Genomic DNA, 18,246 nt, shown 5'->3' on the forward strand with positions numbered 1-18,246 from the left:
AGAAGTATACCGTGCGGGGACGAGCGGAAACAGCGTGCAAAATACATTAGCGCTGTAAACTGCTGACCAATACACTTTTTGCATTGAAACGCACCGTGACAGCCCCCCCACAGGTGAGCTCCGAAATAATTTCTCTAAATTGTGATGTTTTGGACAAAAATGAGGTCGATAGGTAGATGAAGGTGGAGGTAACTTGGTCGGCTTTAAACAAATTGTGGTTGGTCATGGTTAGCGTTGCCGTTGTTGTACACGAGATAGATACTAATTTACAGCAATTACTTTTTGTACACAACTACTAACTAGTCCTACAATCCTTCCTCTAATGTACAAACAAACTAAAGCTGACTGAAAGGCTGAATGTACCGTGTAGAAGCATAGCCCCACTTGTGTGGCCAAGGCTAGCTCGGCTAGCGGCCACACAAAAGAAGTGGGGCTAGTACACAGAACTTACTTAGAAAAGTAACACGCACTACAGTCTACACAGGGTTTGCCCTAGAGTGTTTAGATAGTAACGATGCCAATGTGGCTATTTGTAAATGTAATGCATGGATTTGTCTATTATTCACAGTACACACAACAAAGTTATCATAAATAAGTCAAAATAGAACGACTACTATATATAGTACTAGTACTACTACTACTACTAGTACTAGTACAGTAGTACTACTACCTAGGTAGGTATAGGCCCACGTACATGTAGTACAAGGCAATAGTAGTAGTAGAATGGTAGTAAGTATACAGTTCAGATCGGGCCCTGTACTCCTACTATGATGAGGTTCGTTCGAGTCATGGTAGTGGAGATGATAATGGAACGAACCTCATAGAGTAGATCAGTAGAGTAGAGTAGAAGTAGGGCCCATCCATGTATCATTTGTTGACATTGGATCATTTTGAGTGGAGGAATTGCATCCATCCCCCAGCACATTGTCATGGGTCTTTTTTCTTTAACATGTTTACAAATATTATTCAGATTAAAGTAAAGTTTACTTCAAACTAACAATAATTTTATAATAGTTTTTGTTTTTAGTTTTTGAACTATAAAGTAATTTTTTAGGTTTAATTCTTTAGATAACTTTCCCTATGGCGCTACCACTTTTTTTACTCATTTTTACAAAAAAGGAAATCTCATGCGGAAAATTAGATACTAACCACTACTTGTATTATTTCATATCAAATGAAAAAGTGTTGGCGCCATATATGGAAACTTTCCCAATTTGTTGTAAGTGACTAATCTTCTAGAGCATGTCCTTTTATTTCAAGCAGGTGCAGTAATGCTTTCAAGAGGACAGCATGCTGTGTTGCAGCAGTGCTTGATTCCGACCTGGACATCAAGGTCACAATGTCTCAATCATCTCGTTAAAAGTCTCCACCAACTATCCAATCGAACTGCTTGCACTGGGTGCCACAGGGACAGAATCTTGCTGCTTCGTCAAAACCCATGGAGTCCTAGAGTGGATAATTACCTCAAAAATGCCAGAGGATTCTGCAGCACAAAGAATTGGACTCAAACATGCACGAAACAGCATCACCTTTTACAAAGTAGAGAAGCTTTTCAAATTCAAGGCATCTTCCACAAGCCACTCAAGGCAGCAGTTTTTCTAAGACCTTTATCGTCGGAATCAGACCCCGGTCAGAGTGCCTCATTTAAAATTGACATTACTGAGGAAGGCTTGTTGGTGGATGATGTGGCCAAAGAACTTGATGCTGAGGGGGCCGGTGAAATCAAAACTTCTCCAAGGAACGGCTCAAAGAGGCATGGCTCGTTGACGGTAAACATTCTTTTGAACAACGAGAGGCTGGTTTTAGTGGTTTTTTTAATATAAACTTTATATACACATACAACAGCAGAATATGGCATGACCAGAGCATACTAATAAAAAAAAAGTCAAAATGTCAACCAATTTTTCTTTTCGTTGGCCTTTGGTTCGAATCTCACCTGAGTGATTTGCCTGTGGATTTTTTTTTTCACAGAACTCTGGGGAAAGTACATGCTTTATACACATCAGTGTGTCAGGGTAAAAAACAGTTTGTGCTATTTATCCTTGATGCAAAAACTAACATTGGTTGTTTTTTTCTCTGAAGGAATCCCTGGTAAGCGTTGGCAAACTTGTACCAGACAAGATTGTCAATCTCCTGGATGAAGAAGGGGAGTCGTTAGGTTCACTGCACCGTGCTGAGGCCATTAAACAAAGCCAGAAAACCGGCCTGAAACTTGTGTTGGTCAACTCAAAGACTAAGCCGTATCCAACATATAGGTACAGGGAAAACTTTGAGTCTGAGTGAAAATTAAAATCAAAATAATAATACGATAGAACATTTCTAGTGCACCATGTCTGTCAACGATGACACTCCTGGCGCAAAAACATGAACTCTGCTATTTATACAAAAACAACCAAAGTTCAAAAGCTACAATTTCCGAAATGTCTATGTTTTGAGATGTTTCTTGAATGGAGAACAAGTATCTGCCAACCTGAGTTGAGGTGGGACGCTGTTGTTAGTTTAATTAACCCAGGCAATACATGGATATGTAAAGAACACTATAAAGAGAACTCTTGGATTAAAAAGTGGTGGACAAAAATGCAAATCAAACCATTTTAACCTAGGAAAAAGCTTGTCAGCATGTGACAACATACATGTACCATGGGGTCGACGCAGCCAAGTAGGTCCCTTGCTGCAGGGTTTTAAGTCAAGTTATACTTTCCCTTCAAAACAAAACAAAGCGATTCCCTGACCAAATCCTTACTCATCTCTTTACATCAGATTAATGACGGGTAAACAACTCCACCAAGAGCAGATGGTACACAGAGAAAAAGCCAAGAACGCCAGTGCCCAAACGCAGATCAAAGAAGTTCGATTGTCCGGTAACATAGAAAAACACGACCTGGAGGTCAAACGAAAGCATCTGCAGGGCTGGCTGAAAGAAGGAGAGTCGCACGTCCACGTCAGAGTGACTGTGATGGGCGGAGGCAAGGGAGTGAAGAAGATCACTAAGGAACAACAGGTGGGTTATTGTTCACAAAATATTGAAAATAATTTTGAAGGGTAAGAATTTATTTGTTTTTCAGACGAGTCCTTTGGTTTGGTTTTCAGTTTTGTTGTTTTCAATAAATAAACTCTGAAATCAAGCTTGGGAGCCGAGAAAGATAACTGGAATTTTTTGGGTCTAATGAAAAATGCAGTGTGTAAGTTATTATTATTGTTAAAAATGTTTTGTAAGTAGGATTTGAAACTTTGCACATTGGTGGAAGTATAACAGAGAGGTTTGCGGTAACACTATGTGAATATCTCTTTTGAGTTGTGTTGGTACTGAAAAGAACTGGTGGTTAACGGCCTCAACATTAAAACAATTTGTTTATTGTTACTTGTGTTTACTAGATGGCAGTTGTCCACCAGTTGATGAATGGCGTTGAAGACCGAGTCACCTTTGCAAGCAAGCCTAGGGATATCGGCAGGGAGGGTATGAACCTCTCCGTGGTCCTCAGACCTATGTCAGCCAAGGAGAAGGCCAAAAGAGTCAAGCAGAAGAATGCAGAGGAGAGCCTGAAGCTGAAGCAGGCAGCAGAAGACTCAAGGGAAGAGGAGAGAGTTCAGGATGAGAAAGTGGACAGTTGAAGTCTATTTATTTAGGGTGCTGATTTAGAATACTCAGTTTATTTTCGGAAAGACTTCGCACGGATGAGAAATTTCAGAATTTTATCTGAATTCAGATTTTTTTTAAATCTGCCGGGTAAATAAAAGATTGCTGTATTTTTCTCCAAATAAATACAGTCAGGCTCTTTGGTGTACTTCTAGCACTGAGGAAACTGTTGGAATCTATAAGTCCGGGGGTTATTAACAAAATGAGGAAAATCCTTAATTTCTAAGTGCATCCTAGGATTTTTGAAACTTTTAAATTTATGGGGGTAAATTGATACCTGAACAAAGAACAGGTACAGTTATTTGATAACATGCACGACTCATCGACCTGAATGTGTGAAGAAGCTTGTGAAGAGACCTGAAAAATTTAACTAGGATAATTTTGTTCTTCCATTAGCAAATTATTTTTGAAATGTTTAGTATTCTATCTCGTCTGTTGGACAATAAAACTATCATAATATGACACCAAAGAGAAACACTTTGAGTATGTTCCTTGTGTAATGGAATTATTTTCCTCATATCATTATCATGTCAACAGTTTACCACCGAAGGTTAAATTTAAAACAATCTTACTTCTTCTGCCTTAAAGACACTGGACACTATTGGTAATTGTCAAAGACCAGTCTTTTCACTTGGTGTATCTCAACATATGCATAAAATAAACCTGTGAAAATTTGAGCTCAATTGGTCGTCGAAGTTGCGAGATAATAATGAAAGAAAAAACACCCTTGTCACACGAAGTTGTGTGCTTTCAGATGCTTGATTTCGAGACTTCAAAACCTAATTCTGAGGTCTCAAAATTAAATTCCTGGAAAATTGCTTCTTTCTCAAAAACTATGTTACTTCAGAGGGAGCCGTTTCTCACTATGTTTTATACCATCAACAGCTCCCCATTACTAGTTGTCAAGCAAGGTTTCATGCTAATACTTATTTTGAGAAATTACCAATAGTGTCTACTGCCTTTAACATTAACGTCAAAGTGAGCTACATGTATCAGCTGGTACTTGCTGTGTCATGTGTCATACCTATTGGGTTACATGACTAGCCCCTTGCCAGAAAGGTGTAAACAAATAAATACAATTTAAAACATTGATTACATTGAGCTCAGTGACTTTTAAATTTAATCCAATGAATTTTTAGCCTGTTTTCAACAATACTGGATACAGTAATTTTTATAAAAAATATTGGTCGTACAGTAATTTATTATCAAAACCAAATAAAATATAGAAATATCACATAAAGTTTTTGCCGCACGACGATGTTACCAAAGAAAATTCAACTGGATGTGTATTTTGTATGGTTTGTCTGAGCACTGCATGCTTTGATTGCTCGATTAAACAATCAGGGCCCAATTTCATGACTCTGCTTACTGCCGAATTATGCGTTTACAATCACGATTTCCCTCTTACCTGCAAGCGCCAAATTTCTGCGCTAGCCTTGTAATCATAGAATGCCTAGTAACTTGGAGTACGCACTCCCAGAAGCCAAAGTTCGCCGCTAACCCGTGAAATGCGTTTGCCGTAAGCACAGAATTCCCCACTTCCGTAAGCGCCGATTCTGTGCTTACGATTAGCAGAGCCATGAAATTGGGCCCTGCTGCATGCACTGATCCTATCCCCCTAGCCTTACACAATGTATGTAAAGCTTTTGATGTCTGCTGTTCACAGATAGAAGCATTAGATATGAGCGTCCGTTTTCAGATTTTTTTCAAGAGCTCCATAATTCAAATCGTGACAAGCTACTATTCTCACCAGATTATCATTCCATGGGCGGCACACATTTTATGGCGGTAGGTCGGATATTCCTAAAGAAACTCGTTCTCGTTAAATATTTCAGCTGTCAACATATCCTGCAGCCATGGAATATTTATCTTGTGAGATCAGTAGCTTCTTCCAGTTCTGTTGAGTAATGAAGTATACTCAATACCCATAAAGACAAGTGAGATAAAATAAAAAACAGTTAAATGCATGTTAAACTGTCTCGGGAAGTCTCCTCATTTTGATTCTGGTCTTTTAAAAACAGTTCTGTTCCAGTTAACATCTTTGACCCAAAGGTTACCGATTTATGGTCGTTTGAATGTCAGAGGTCGGGCACATTTCGACCAAAATCAACAAGAAAGAGCATGCTGTAGCGCAAAAAAAGTTAATCGGATGGAGCTGAAATTTGAAATTTGAGCTTGTTGAGCCACGATTACCCCATAAACCAAATTTGAGCAAATTTGAAGAGGGTAGGGTTTAACCCAGTGGGTGATTTGACACGGAATGACCCTATTATCTTCACAATCACTAAAAATCAGCTGTAGATCTTGGTCTTCTCAAAATCTGGGTCACAAATTTTTATTCCTATAGCATCTCAGAATGGGGTCCAATTTCATAGACCTGCTTAAGAACAACAAAGTACATGTAGCTGAGTACAACAAAACGATGCTTACGAAAAAATGGTTTTCAGCTAAACTACCATGTCACAAGTTGTGACTGGTGTCCTGCTTATTAATGCTTAACAATTTTTAGCAATATTTTCTGCTTGAAGCAACCCTATGAACTTGGGCCACGTGCTCCTCTGTACATGTAGTTCAATCATCTCCACCAGTGTTGTAGCCACGGTGGGCCGAATTCACAATTTTTGCCCGGCACTCTAAACAAAATACATTATGCCGCCAAGCATAGATTTCCCCCAGATTCATTCAAAATAATGTCCACTGCATTGATCTGAGACACCGTATTACATGTACATGTAGGTGTACCAAATGTCACCAAGAAAACACAGTTGATAAATTTCATTCAATTAATTGCATGGCCCCATGACATGTACAGTTTGGAAACCTGGTATCATGCCAGAAGCTTGCACTTCAACAATGATGACCCTAAGCCTAGATGGCCCCTTAACTAAAAATGAATAATTTTGTTGATCCGTTCGCCCTTGGTCATGTTGGTAGACTTCAAACAAATTTTAATTATATAGCCCACCATTAAAATTGGTCAAGCTACAACCCTGATCTTGACATTGAGATGTACTCGTCCTCTTTGGTTCTCTTTGCATCACTCATTGATCTCGTTCACTTTTTTCTTCGAAATAATTCCGGTTTTTATTTCACTTAGGTTTGATGGATTTAGTACCACTATGCCGAACCAAACTTGCTTGGCAAGGAGCGAGGAACTCTAGAAAATCCTGAAAAGATCTGAAATGCACTGTGTGGCAGGATTCTGATATCATGAGAAATTTTGTAAGGCTCCGTCTAAACCAAAGACCCTTTTGTGTTGAGGGATAATACCCTCATTGGTTCTGCTCCTTTAAAGAATTTTCAACATCATTCCCAGTTGAAGACGTGTCCATCTCATTACCAAGTGTCTCTTCATCGTTCAGAATCGCCTGCCTCTCATCAATCGGCGATGTCTCCATGTCTTCTTGAACGGTGTCTTGAGTAGATGTCTCAGTGTTTTGGCCAAACATCTCAGTGTCTTGGGTAGACATCTCGGTGTCTTGGACAAATCTCTCAATGTGTTGGGCAGCCGTTTCTGTGTTTTTGGTAGGCGTGTATTTGACAGACGTCTCTGTGTTTTGGGCGAAGGTACCAGTGTTTTGGGCGGAGGTCCCAGTGGTTTGGGCGGAAGTCCAAGTGTTTTGGGAAGCCATCTCAGTATGTGGGGCAGATCTCTCAATGTGTTGGGCAGTCATCTCGGTGTATTCAGTAGATATCTCAGTGTCTTGGGCAAAGGACTCTGTGTTTTTGGTAGATGTTTCTGTGTTTTGGGTCGATGCTTCAGTGTTTTGGGCAGACAGCTCTGTGTTTTTGGCAGGCGTGTTTTTGGCCGGGGTGTTTTTGGCAGACATCTCAGTGTTTTGGGCAGACTTCTCTGTGTTTTGGGCAGAGGTCTCAGTCTTTTTGACAATGTCTTGGGTAGGTTTTTCATCTGTAGTTCTACCATCATCTTTGTGAGATTCAATTTTGCATTTGATGTGTCTTGGCTTTGTTAGTGTGGCTGAATCTGGGTAGCAGGAAAGCTTTGAGGCCAGACCTCTCTTCTTCCGGGGCTGAAAAGAGGAAACAATTTTACAAAAAATCAAATAAAATCCTGATTCCTTGAACATTGTACGTATTTGTGAAGAAAAAAAATTCTGTCTCCTTCAATTAATCCCGATTAAAAAATACAACTGTTTCGCAAGATACTGGTCGTCGAAGTTGCAAGATAATTTTGAAAGAAAAACACCCTTGATTCTCAAAATCTAATTCTGAGGTCTCGAAATCAAATTCATGGAAAATTACTTCTTTCTCAAAAACTACGTCACTTCAGAGGGAGCCGTTTCTCACAAAGTTTTATACTATCAACCTCTCCCTATTACTCGTTACCAAGTAAGGTTTTATGCTAATATTTATTATGAGTAATTACCAATAGTGTCCACTGCATTTAAAGAGATAAAACTTACCTTGGGTGGTGGGCGTTTGTAGTCGGCATTATGCACCACTTGATGTTTAGACAGTGAGCATTTATGAATGAATGTTTTACTGCAGCCGGGGTGATCGCAGGCATAGGGTCGTTCACCGTCGTGGTAGTTCCTGATGTGAAGCTCCAGATATGAAGCCTGTGGGACAAACAAATCAAATGTCAGGCATGGAATATCTTCTTCGAGAGGGCAAGGTTATTTTTCATTTTTTAACGGGAACATTCTGGAATGATACTTCAATGCAGATGCTAAGATTTATCCTCACTAGAATAAAATATATCTCTCCGGCCAAATGAAATATAGAGTGCCGGAAACTTTTTTTAAAACTTATATTTCCTCTGGCCAGATGAAAAACGGAATGCCGGAAATCTGTTTCAATAAAGAAAAAAAATTTCCGGCCAGATGAAATACGGAGCGCCGGAAAAGTTTATTTTCAATTTTTTTAATTTTCTTTTCCGGCCTGATGAATCGCAGAGCGCCGGAAAAAATCGGGGAAAATTTGAAAAAGCCGGAATTCCGGCAATAGCCAGAAAACTGGCATCCCTGTAACTAAGTTGGGGAGGTAGTGCTTTCTGCTCTACCAGCCAGGCTTTCTGATGGATGATACCATAATAATAATTGGGTCTCAGAATTCATCACTGCAATAACATTTCTTTCTGAAAATTTGAATATACTCAGCGCCTTGAGTACCTTGTTTGGTAGATACATGCGCTATATAAGACTTCGATATTACTATTACCCAAGCCTACATCCACATGGACTGTAAAAGGAGTAGCCCTGTTTCAGCGCCAGGAGTAGGTGGCAACGACCCCTGGCAAAAATAAATTGTAGCCCACATTGGAAATTGAAGTGGCCTCTAGGCCTTGTGTGTCTGGCGACATGCATAATTTTCTGTTTTAAATAACAAAAAAACTGTGTGTTTGATTACCAGTACTGGTTAGCAATTGTTGTCTCCTAAGATAAAAATAATTTTTATGATATTTCTTTTACGAATTTCTCAAAACCAACAGCACCTCAGCAAGTAATATTTTAATCATTCTCTTTAGAATCGTTAGAGGCAGGATTTACCTTGAGGTATGATCGGTCACAGTTCTCTCTCGGACAGGTCAGAACTTCCTTAATCTGCTCGTGGGATTTTACATGGGCACGAAGCTGTGGATACAAATTCAATTCAATTAAATCAACATTAATTTCCATATGGTAAAAAAACAAGTTTAGTGGAATGATTTAAATCAACGGCAATCAAGAAAAAATGATTAAGGACATGATTGAAAAACAACTTAAGAATGAAATGAAAATTATATAATGTAACGAGGTAGGCCTAAAAAGGAGAAAACAAATATGGGGCCATTTACAGACACCAAAAAAGGGCTTGTTTTGAAATGCCCACTGACAAATACAAAAAGCAAAAATAAAAGCAATAAACAAACCAAAATTTAAAATCTAACTTAAAGAGGAGTACGTAAACAAAAAATCATATGACAATAAAACTAAACGGTATAATACCAGGTATAAGAAAAACAATGACTTGAAGGAGTTTTAAAGAGGGAAGACATGAATGTTAACTAACTCCACAGTTAGGTACCAAGGCAGGAATGCATAAACAAACAAAAACATGTCTTCATTTTGATGTTGGTGGTAAACTGCACCGAGTATGAACCAAATTGTGGCAGTGCGTAGCCGAGCGGTTAAGAGTACCAAATTCAAACTCTGGTGTTTCTGATCAGCTGAGTCTGGGTTCGAATCCCCAGCCGTGACCCTTGTGTCCTTAACCAACACACTTAACTTCGTTGCTTCGTTCTTCGGATGGGACACAAAGCCGTTGGTCCCATGTGTTGTGTAACGCATGTAAAAGAACCCAGTGCACTTATCGAAAAGAGAAGGGGTTCGTCCCTGTGTTCCTGGCTGTATGCGCCGTAACCCCTTGTAAACCCTTACAATGTGCTTAATAATTGGGTCTCAGAATTCATCACTGCAATAACCTATCTTTCTGAAAGTTTGTATATACTCAGAACCTTGAATATCTTGTTAGGTAGATACATGCGCTATATAAGACTTTGATATTATTATCATCATCCTCGTAAAACTACACAGAGTGGAGGAGTACATTCATACCTTGTGCTTCTTGAAGTAGACCTTCCCACATGTTTCACACTTAAATTCTGAGAAAGAAAAAAAAGAAGAGACATGATTTTTGTTTGTTTTCAAAATAAAACCTTAACCCGATAAAAACTAAAAAGAAAACATTATTGTTATTTGGTTTATTGCTGAAATTGTGTAAAATCATACTTCAGGCAAACAATGAAATTTACAATATTAAAGATGACAATATTAAAATATTAAAAGCCAAAGCAAGAACAAGAATATACAGAAATACAGTACATGTACATACTAAAATAAAACAACCAGTCTGTTAGATAAAGCAATATTGATTAAATAAATTTGCGGGACCAAACAGTCAATTATATACACCTCAAACAATAATGCAATTAATAAAATAAGAGCAATATATAATAAAAATAATATAACAACTTGTTACGCATTTAAAGTAGCAATGTACAGATCAGATTAAACAAGTTTCAAGCATATCATAATAATAAAAATAATAATAAAGGAAACTTGTTATGCGCCATGTCTGTCACACGTGACACTCCTGGCGCAGGAACCCTAACAAAGCAAACAACTGAAGGAACTAATTAAACAAAATAAACAGAAGGAGAAGCAGCTTGTGTGTGAAGACGTGGGTCTTGAGTTGGTTCTTGAAAGTGTTGAAGGAAGTTTCCTTTCTGAGCTTGATGGGGAGTGAGTTCCATAGGGAAGAACCAGACCGATATCAAATCAATATGTAAATCTCCTGTATTGTAAATAATAGTTCGAAGTCAAAACTTCCAATATGACACAGAAAAATCTTATTTTTATCTCCTTAGTTAACAATATTGAAGTCCAAACTGGTAAAATTACTAGCCAATTGAATACTGTGGACATGTTAACTCTGGAACCAGTGACACCACACATACCCTCTGATGACGCTGGATTTTACAATTGTTTTCGGGAAACCACCTTAATACAGTTGGATATTTTGCCCTTGGAAAAAAGTAGGAACATTTTACAAGGGCTGACATGCATACATGTGGCATGGGATTTATTGGAGTTTTTGGGCTGTTTAATCAAAACTTTGCTAATTTGATGCAAACAAAATTGTGCTTGTTATTAGCTCAGACACTAAAGAGTAGCTAGGCAGCCAAGTTTAATAAAGCACTACAAAGACTACTATGAAGAAGCCACTCAAAGCTATTGACTAGCCTTGTGCTAAAGCTAGAAAACTGTGTGTTTTACTTGTCCCCAGGATAGTATGTGCATACCTGTCATATGCTCAACAGAGAGATGTTTCCGAAGCCCACTCCATGTAGTAAAGTGAATATTACAACCTTCCTTGTCACACGTGTAACCTGGGTGGACAAATAATGAATCGGTCAACATTTTGGACAAGTTTGAATATATAAGTATTGTTTGAAGCTTTGCATGGTGTGGAGAAATAAGAAGAAACTATAAATAAATAGTAAATTTGCAGGTACAACCATGTGCAAATCTCTTAGGGTGAGTGTTAGCTCCAAAAAGAGCCGGTTGGGTCTCCGAGTCTCGGGTCTCCAAGACCCAACAGGCTCTGAAACAGGCTCTTTTCAGAGCCAACACTCACCCCAAGAGATTTACACATGGTTGTACCTGCAAGTTTACTATTTATTTATAGTTTCTTCTTATTTTAATATATGTTAATTTTGCATCAGGGTGAAGAATGTTATTTGGGTTTTGTCCACCTATTTACACCTATTACACAATACACAAAGTGTAACAAAAAAAACAAGTACTATATCTTGCAGTAATAAGCACTTAACGTGTTTGTAACAAATTCAATTACTATCCACTATTTGCATACAGAACTGCAAGGAAATTCCCTATACTTTCAACAGTGTTATTAAGTATGATCTGGTCTATACAATTATGCTTCAAAAGACCTAAATGGAGAAGCGACTCCTATGAGGGAAGTACATTTGTACATGATTATTTCAAAGAGCACCAATGCAACGACAAGGGGGCATGGAGGGAAATTTTAAGTGTCGGGCCAGGCATTCTACCAGTCAACACGTCACACTCTCTCAGTCTGTCAGTAATTTAATTCAATTCAATTCTTTATTGTTCACTTTAAACACTATTGGTAATTACTCAAAATAATTATTAGCATAAAACCTTACTTGGTAGCGAGTAATGGAGAGCTGTTGTTAGTATAAAACATTATGAGAAACGGCTCCCTCTGAAGTAACGTTGTTTTTGAGAAAGAAGTAAATTTCCACGAATTTGATTTCAAGACGTCAGAATTAGATTTTGAGGTCTCGAAATCAAGCATCTGAAAGCACACAACTTTGTGCGACAAGGTTTTTTCTTTTTTTATTATTATCTCGCAACTTCGACGATCAGTTGAGCTCAAATTTTCACAAGTTTGCTATTTTATGTGACTGTATGTTGAGAAACACCAAGTTAGAAGACCAGTCTTTGACAATTGCCAATAGTGTCCAGAGTCTTTAAAAAGACCACAATGGAAAATTTGATAAAAGCTCCGAAACAGCACAATAAAATTGTTAAACATAACAAAATGTAAAAAAGACATTAGGAAAACAAAGCAGTAAAACAAATAGAAATCCTCACCTTTGTGTATTTTCATATGGCTTTTTAATTTGCTGGGGAGCACGAAACTTGCCTCACAACCTTCATGTTCACATCTTTAAAGACAGAGAGAAAAAAAACAGCTGAAATTTAACCAGAGAGAGTAGCAAAACCCTATTCTTGAAACAAAAAGCCTTGCAGTCAAGACATAAACTGCCAAGACACACATGGCTCGAATTTGTTTATTTATTGGTATAATATACAACAAAATAACCATCAGCAGAAGCTGAAAGGGTAAAAGTACTATCAAAGTACATCTTTAAAGACACTGGACACTATTGGTAATTGCCAAAGACTACATGTAGTCTTCTCACTTGGTGTATCTCAACATATAATGCATAAAATAACAAACCGGTGAAAATTTGAGTTTGTTTGGTCATCAGAGTTGCGAGATAACTATGACAGAAAAAACACCCTTGTCACACGAAGTTGTGTGCTTTCAGATGCTTGATTTTGAGACCTTAAGTTCTAAATCTGAGGTCTTGAAATCAAATTCGTGGAAAATTACCTCTTTCTCGAAAACTACGTTACTTCACAGGGAGCTGTTTCTCACAATGTTTTATACTATCAACCTCTCCCCATTTACTCGTCACCAAGTAAGGTTTTATGCTAATAATTATTTTGCGTAATTACCAATAGTGTCCACTGCCTTCAAAAAAGCAGCAACCACACATATTTTCAACAGCAATAAAGTGTAAAAAGTACAAAATTTACAAAACGCTAACATAACACAATTACATTTGGCAAAATGCAAGAACAGGGGGGGAATCTACAAGACCACAGGACTTGTAGCTCAGAATCTTCAGTGGACCATGATTTTATTACAAGACCAGAATCAAAATAAGAACAGACTATAATCAAATTAGTGCAGTGTAGTCCACATACAATATGTTGAAGAACCATGGAGGTAGAAATAGAGAACCCAGCTTCACTTACATGAACCACTAAGAGAAGGGGTTTGCCCGTGTTTCTGGCAGTGGCTGATGAATGCGCCGCAGCACCTTGTAAACCCTTAAAAAGTGTTACATAACTTGTCTCATAATTAACACAACTTCAAATCCTGTCTGAAAATACATTCAATATAATGATAAGCGCATTGAGGAGGCTGTCTGATAGCTCTTTATCACACCCGTAGGGCCTATCAAAGCACTCTGTATTTTATCCTGCAAGGTATGTGGAGCTACGTTTTGAAGTATGAGACATACCTTTATAGCAACAAGTAATAGTTTACAAGGTGCTGTGGGGTAAAATGCTGGTAATCAGACACTTAAATAAAGCGCGATATAAAAACTAGTTATTATTGTAGTATATTTACCTGAATGGTTTGATGTTTGTGTGAAGGTAGCTGTGCACTGTGAGATGCTGACGCTTCTTAAAGGCTTTCTCACATCCTTCATGATTGCACTGAAGAGAAAATCAGAACTCAGTATCCATAAGAATTGTCCTGAGAATTTTTTCTTATCGAATGAGTGAGGCCACCTTACTCCACAGTCATAGCACTATTGTCATGTAGAGACTTATTTAGTGAAGAAGAATTGAACTCTGGTAAACAGATAAGCGTGAGTGTTACCCTAGGAACGTGTGTGGAAAAGTCTCTATTAGAAATGTATATCTAGCGCCCTCTATTGACAACCTAATTCCATATGATTCCATTCACTTTCTAAATCGCCATGTTCTTCATCAATGTTCTCCAATAATTCCACGAAATCACCTAACATGCCTTAAACCACAGAGTAATCTTCATCCATCATCCAGTTAATTCCTGCCCCGTGCGTGCAGTATCAAAAAAACATGAAAAACCATGGGTAAAGCTCACATGTAAGCTCACTGGTTAAGGACATGATTAAAACACACACCAAAGTAGTTCACCACCAGTCTGGCTGTCACATTTTTTCAATGTGTGTGGTGTGTTTTTACAAGACATAAAAGTGAGCCTTGGAACAACAGAAGATATGGGCCGCTTGCTGGTATGTAAACAACTATTGGGGAATTCTAAAGATAGTGGGAAAATTGTCCTTACACTAATCACAGTCCGCTTACTTGTGGAGTAAAAAATTTGGTTCTGCAAACTGACGGACAGTGTTAGTTCACAGAGTAAAAAAAAACCACAATTTTGAGGGATATTCGTGTGAATCAGTTATCACCATTTAAGACTTTACTGTTAAATCTTTGGTTTATTTGTATCCAAACCAAAAAACACAATGACGTTGGTCTAAATGCACATGACCTATGACATAATGGAAGTTAGACTAGCGCTGTTAGTCTCTTGTCAACACAACATTTACCTACCTTGAATACTCTCTCGCGATGGATTCTGCGGATGTGTTTCTTTAGAGTATCAACAATGCTGAATGTTTTATTACAGCCATCCTCCATACACCTGGGGGTGAAATAAAAGAATAGAGAGTTAGAATAATCATGTCATAAAGGGTCTATGTACCTTTTTTCTAACACAAAGGACAATGTCCACAGATTTACATTAAACTTGCACAGTTTGACAATGATAGCAGAAAGCTTCCCTTGAAATATTACTTACTGAGGTGATGTAGGTTTTGAGAAATGAGTAAAACAATGTCACGAAAATAATTTCTGTATGATGGTATAATATCATAACTGGTTAATAAGTTGTTAAATGTTAAACCAATTGAGACGAAGACTATTTTGTGACTTGTTTTACTCACTTCTCCAAAACTACAGCACTTCAGTAAGTAATATTTAAAGGGAAGCTTTCTTGTATCATTATATTCAAACCGTGGATAAGTTTAATGTAATGTAAATCTGTGGACTTTTTGAAAAAGTACCCGAATGCTTTGATGTGACCATTGCTCATACAGCATGACAAAAGACAAACTACTAGATGTAATCAATAATTTGTCAATTCATGTGTAATATTTTAAAAAGTGAGATTTGTTTACAAAGTTACAATTTTTGGAGAATCCCATTTGATCAGTAGATACGAGTCAGACTCGAAATAAACACTGGAAATGAACACAGGGCCTGCCTGAGGCCAGTGATTTTAGTTTGGTTACAATGATATGGAATGGAGCAAATCAAGATGGCCACACCGTGATAAAGGTCTATTGAGGGCTTTTTAAATAAGTCTTTGTAACTCTGTAACTTACACAAAATCTTTCTTGTCGGAATGTGTTGACAAGTGTCGTTGAAGGTGGCCTTGCCGTGTGTAGTTCTTGGTACAGCCTTCATGGGTGCATATAAACTCTCTCTGTCAAAAATAATGTTGAATATTATTAAAGGCAGTGGACACTATTGGTAATTACTCAAAATAATTATTAGCATAAAACCTTACTTGGTAACGAGTAATGGGGAGCTGTTGATAGTATAAAACATTGTAAGAAACGGCTCCCTCTGAAGTAACACAGTTTTTGAGAGAGAACTAATTTTCCACGAAATTGATTTCGAGACCTCAGAATTAGATTTGAGGTCTCGAAATCAACCATCTGAAAGCGCTTTCATATGTATTATCTCGCAACTTCGACGACCAATTGAGCTCAAATTTTCAGGTGTGTTATTTTATGCATATTACATGTAGTTAATATGTATCCACCAAGTGAGAAGACTGGTCTTTGACAATTACCAAAAGTGTCCAGTGTCTTTAAAGGCACAGTCATCATTTTGTTTTTGTCAAGTCAATGTACAGGCAAGAAAGACACAATAAAAGTCATCTTTTATAATGTCAGTCGAATACAGTGAAAATTTGCTGAGAAAACAGTGTCACTGGCCATTTTTCAAAAAGTTGCTGCAGGAAATATTTGGTGATTTCACTTTTTGGGCAAAAAATACAAAATGAGTTGAGTTCCTTCCGAATTAAATGAAGAAAGAAAGTAAACAAAATAAAAAACATTTGTTATTTAACATTGTTTTAACTTGAAGAGGCTAGGAACAAGATTCCCAAATTAATTCAATATATATTGATGAGTATAAATAAACAAATTAAGATAATATTGATTAGGTTTAAAATATAAATTTGACAAAAAAAATATAGAAAGTTGAGAAAAACAACAGTCAACAGTGAGTACCGATCAGAAAATTTCATTTTTTGAAGATGCATTTTAGTTAAACTCAACAAAAAGGCCATAAAAGCATCATGAATGTATATTGAGTGTGATGGGAAAGTTTTGGGTGTGTAGTACAAAATACAATGGAAATGTTAATTTTTGATGACGAACGGTCGTAAAACTTTCATCTATATCAACGCCGATTTTAAAAACCTGTAGCGTTAAAGAGGTCCAAAATCATAGACCCCTATAAGGCCCACGGGGAGCCTTATAATTATATAGTTTCTAGAAGTAGGCCTAGCTCATCAGTAGCTGTAGCTCCATGACCATGATGCTGTAACCCATGGCCCATGTTTCATAATAATATAAATAAAGACTAAAGTCAATATTTTTATAATTTTATAAATAACTAAACTTAAAAAAGCACACAACTTGCTAGTTGCGATAATGTAACCCTCCTACTGACGGCAGGAGGGTTACGTTATCGCAACTAACAACTTGCTTAATTAAAAAAGCAACTGCAAAGGTATATTTATATAAATACAGTATTATTTTTTATATTATTGATTCAGCAGAAACAGATTTAACTTACAATTACATTGTTGCCGCCCCTTCCTTCGGCTTAAAATAAAAGTTAAGTTATTTATTAGCAAAGAAATGGGATAACTTTCCGCAAGGCGCCACCACTTTTTCACTCATTTTTAGCAAAAGGGATATATCAATCAGGTAAATAAGTTCCTATATTATTTCATATCAAATGAAAAAGTGGTGGCGCCATACGGAAACTTTTCCAAGAAATGTGTCAAGCAGTATTTTCTGCTAACTAAACAGTTGAAATTGGGCCCATAGTCCATACACTACTACTACAGAGAACAGTCCTTCCTACTCCTCTAGAATTATATGATATTCGTTTCGCTATCGTCTATCGTCTGCTTCAGTTTCCAGCTAGTAGTACAAGACACTAGTAGTAGTAGTAATTAAAAAATAATATTAAAAAAAAACTGTCGGAAATAGACCCCTTATGGTTTGCGTGCTGTACTTACTTTACCATCGTGTTTTGCGAGATGTTCGCGTAGTTGCCATTTCTTCTTAAATGACCCCTCACAGCCTTGTAAAGTACACTGAAAAATCTTCATGGTACCTACAAATAACACGAGTATCAGTATTTACACAGAATAACTGATGACAAATATGCCTTCTCATTTAAACGTTCACATGCAGGGATACAATTTTGCAAAATGTTGCTGTCAAACATTTCGCTTCGACGATCGTGCACACGTGTGAGACAGAATAGACAGCAAATCTCCGTGTAATGTGAGTGAGAGGTCAAAGGTACATTTGTAAGGATCCGTACATTCGGTCAGGCTGGTGGCGCCCTTCACGAGCCTCGAAGATAAGACATCAGATTTTCAGGCTTCGGGTGTCTTGAGCT

General features: G+C 37.5%; 2 protein-coding genes across 2 annotated transcripts; one reads left to right on the plus strand and one right to left on the minus strand.

Annotated features, from left to right (window-relative positions):
* Nucleotides 1–88: 88 nt before the first annotated feature.
* LOC139936303 (uncharacterized) lies at nucleotides 89–5,328 on the plus strand. Its single transcript, XM_071931092.1, has 5 exons — nucleotides 89–113; nucleotides 1,264–1,769; nucleotides 2,083–2,255; nucleotides 2,761–3,001; nucleotides 3,376–5,328. The coding sequence occupies exons 2-5, from the start codon at nucleotides 1,272–1,274 to the stop codon at nucleotides 3,610–3,612; spliced, it is 1,149 nt and encodes a 382-aa protein (XP_071787193.1). The 5' UTR covers nucleotides 89–113; nucleotides 1,264–1,271; the 3' UTR covers nucleotides 3,613–5,328.
* A 565-nt stretch (nucleotides 5,329–5,893) lies between these two features.
* On the minus strand, nucleotides 5,894–18,099 carry LOC139936302 (uncharacterized). Its single transcript, XM_071931091.1, has 10 exons — nucleotides 17,858–18,099; nucleotides 15,921–16,021; nucleotides 15,088–15,178; nucleotides 14,114–14,202; nucleotides 12,781–12,854; nucleotides 11,442–11,528; nucleotides 10,195–10,241; nucleotides 9,148–9,231; nucleotides 8,062–8,217; nucleotides 5,894–7,668 (listed from the first exon to the last, which is right to left on the minus strand). Exons 1-10 carry the CDS (start codon nucleotides 17,948–17,950, stop codon nucleotides 6,910–6,912), a joined length of 1,581 nt encoding a protein of 526 aa, XP_071787192.1. The 5' UTR covers nucleotides 17,951–18,099; the 3' UTR covers nucleotides 5,894–6,909.
* Between the last annotated feature and the right edge of the window lie 147 nt (nucleotides 18,100–18,246).

This window comes from Asterias amurensis, chromosome 4 (genome assembly GCF_032118995.1).
Source record: "Asterias amurensis chromosome 4, ASM3211899v1".
Taxonomy (NCBI): Eukaryota; Metazoa; Echinodermata; class Asteroidea; order Forcipulatida; family Asteriidae; genus Asterias; species Asterias amurensis.

Coding starts and splice junctions, on each gene's coding strand:
- LOC139936303 (XM_071931092.1), top strand. CDS start 1,272: ATGCTTTCAAGAGGACAGCATGCTGTGTTGCAGCAGTGCTTGATTCCG. Junction 1,770..2,082: donor AGAGGCATGGCTCGTTGACG/GTAAACATTCTT, acceptor TTTTCTCTGAAG/GAATCCCTGGTAAGCGTTGG. Junction 2,256..2,760: donor AAGCCGTATCCAACATATAG/GTACAGGGAAAA, acceptor TCTTTACATCAG/ATTAATGACGGGTAAACAAC.
- LOC139936302 (XM_071931091.1), bottom strand. CDS start 17,950: ATGAAGATTTTTCAGTGTACTTTACAAGGCTGTGAGGGGTCATTTAAG. Junction 8,218..9,147: donor GTGACCGATCATACCTCAAG/GTAAATCCTGCC, acceptor TTTGTCCCACAG/GCTTCATATCTGGAGCTTCA. Junction 7,669..8,061: donor ACAAACGCCCACCACCCAAG/GTAAGTTTTATC, acceptor TCCTCTTTTCAG/CCCCGGAAGAAGAGAGGTCT.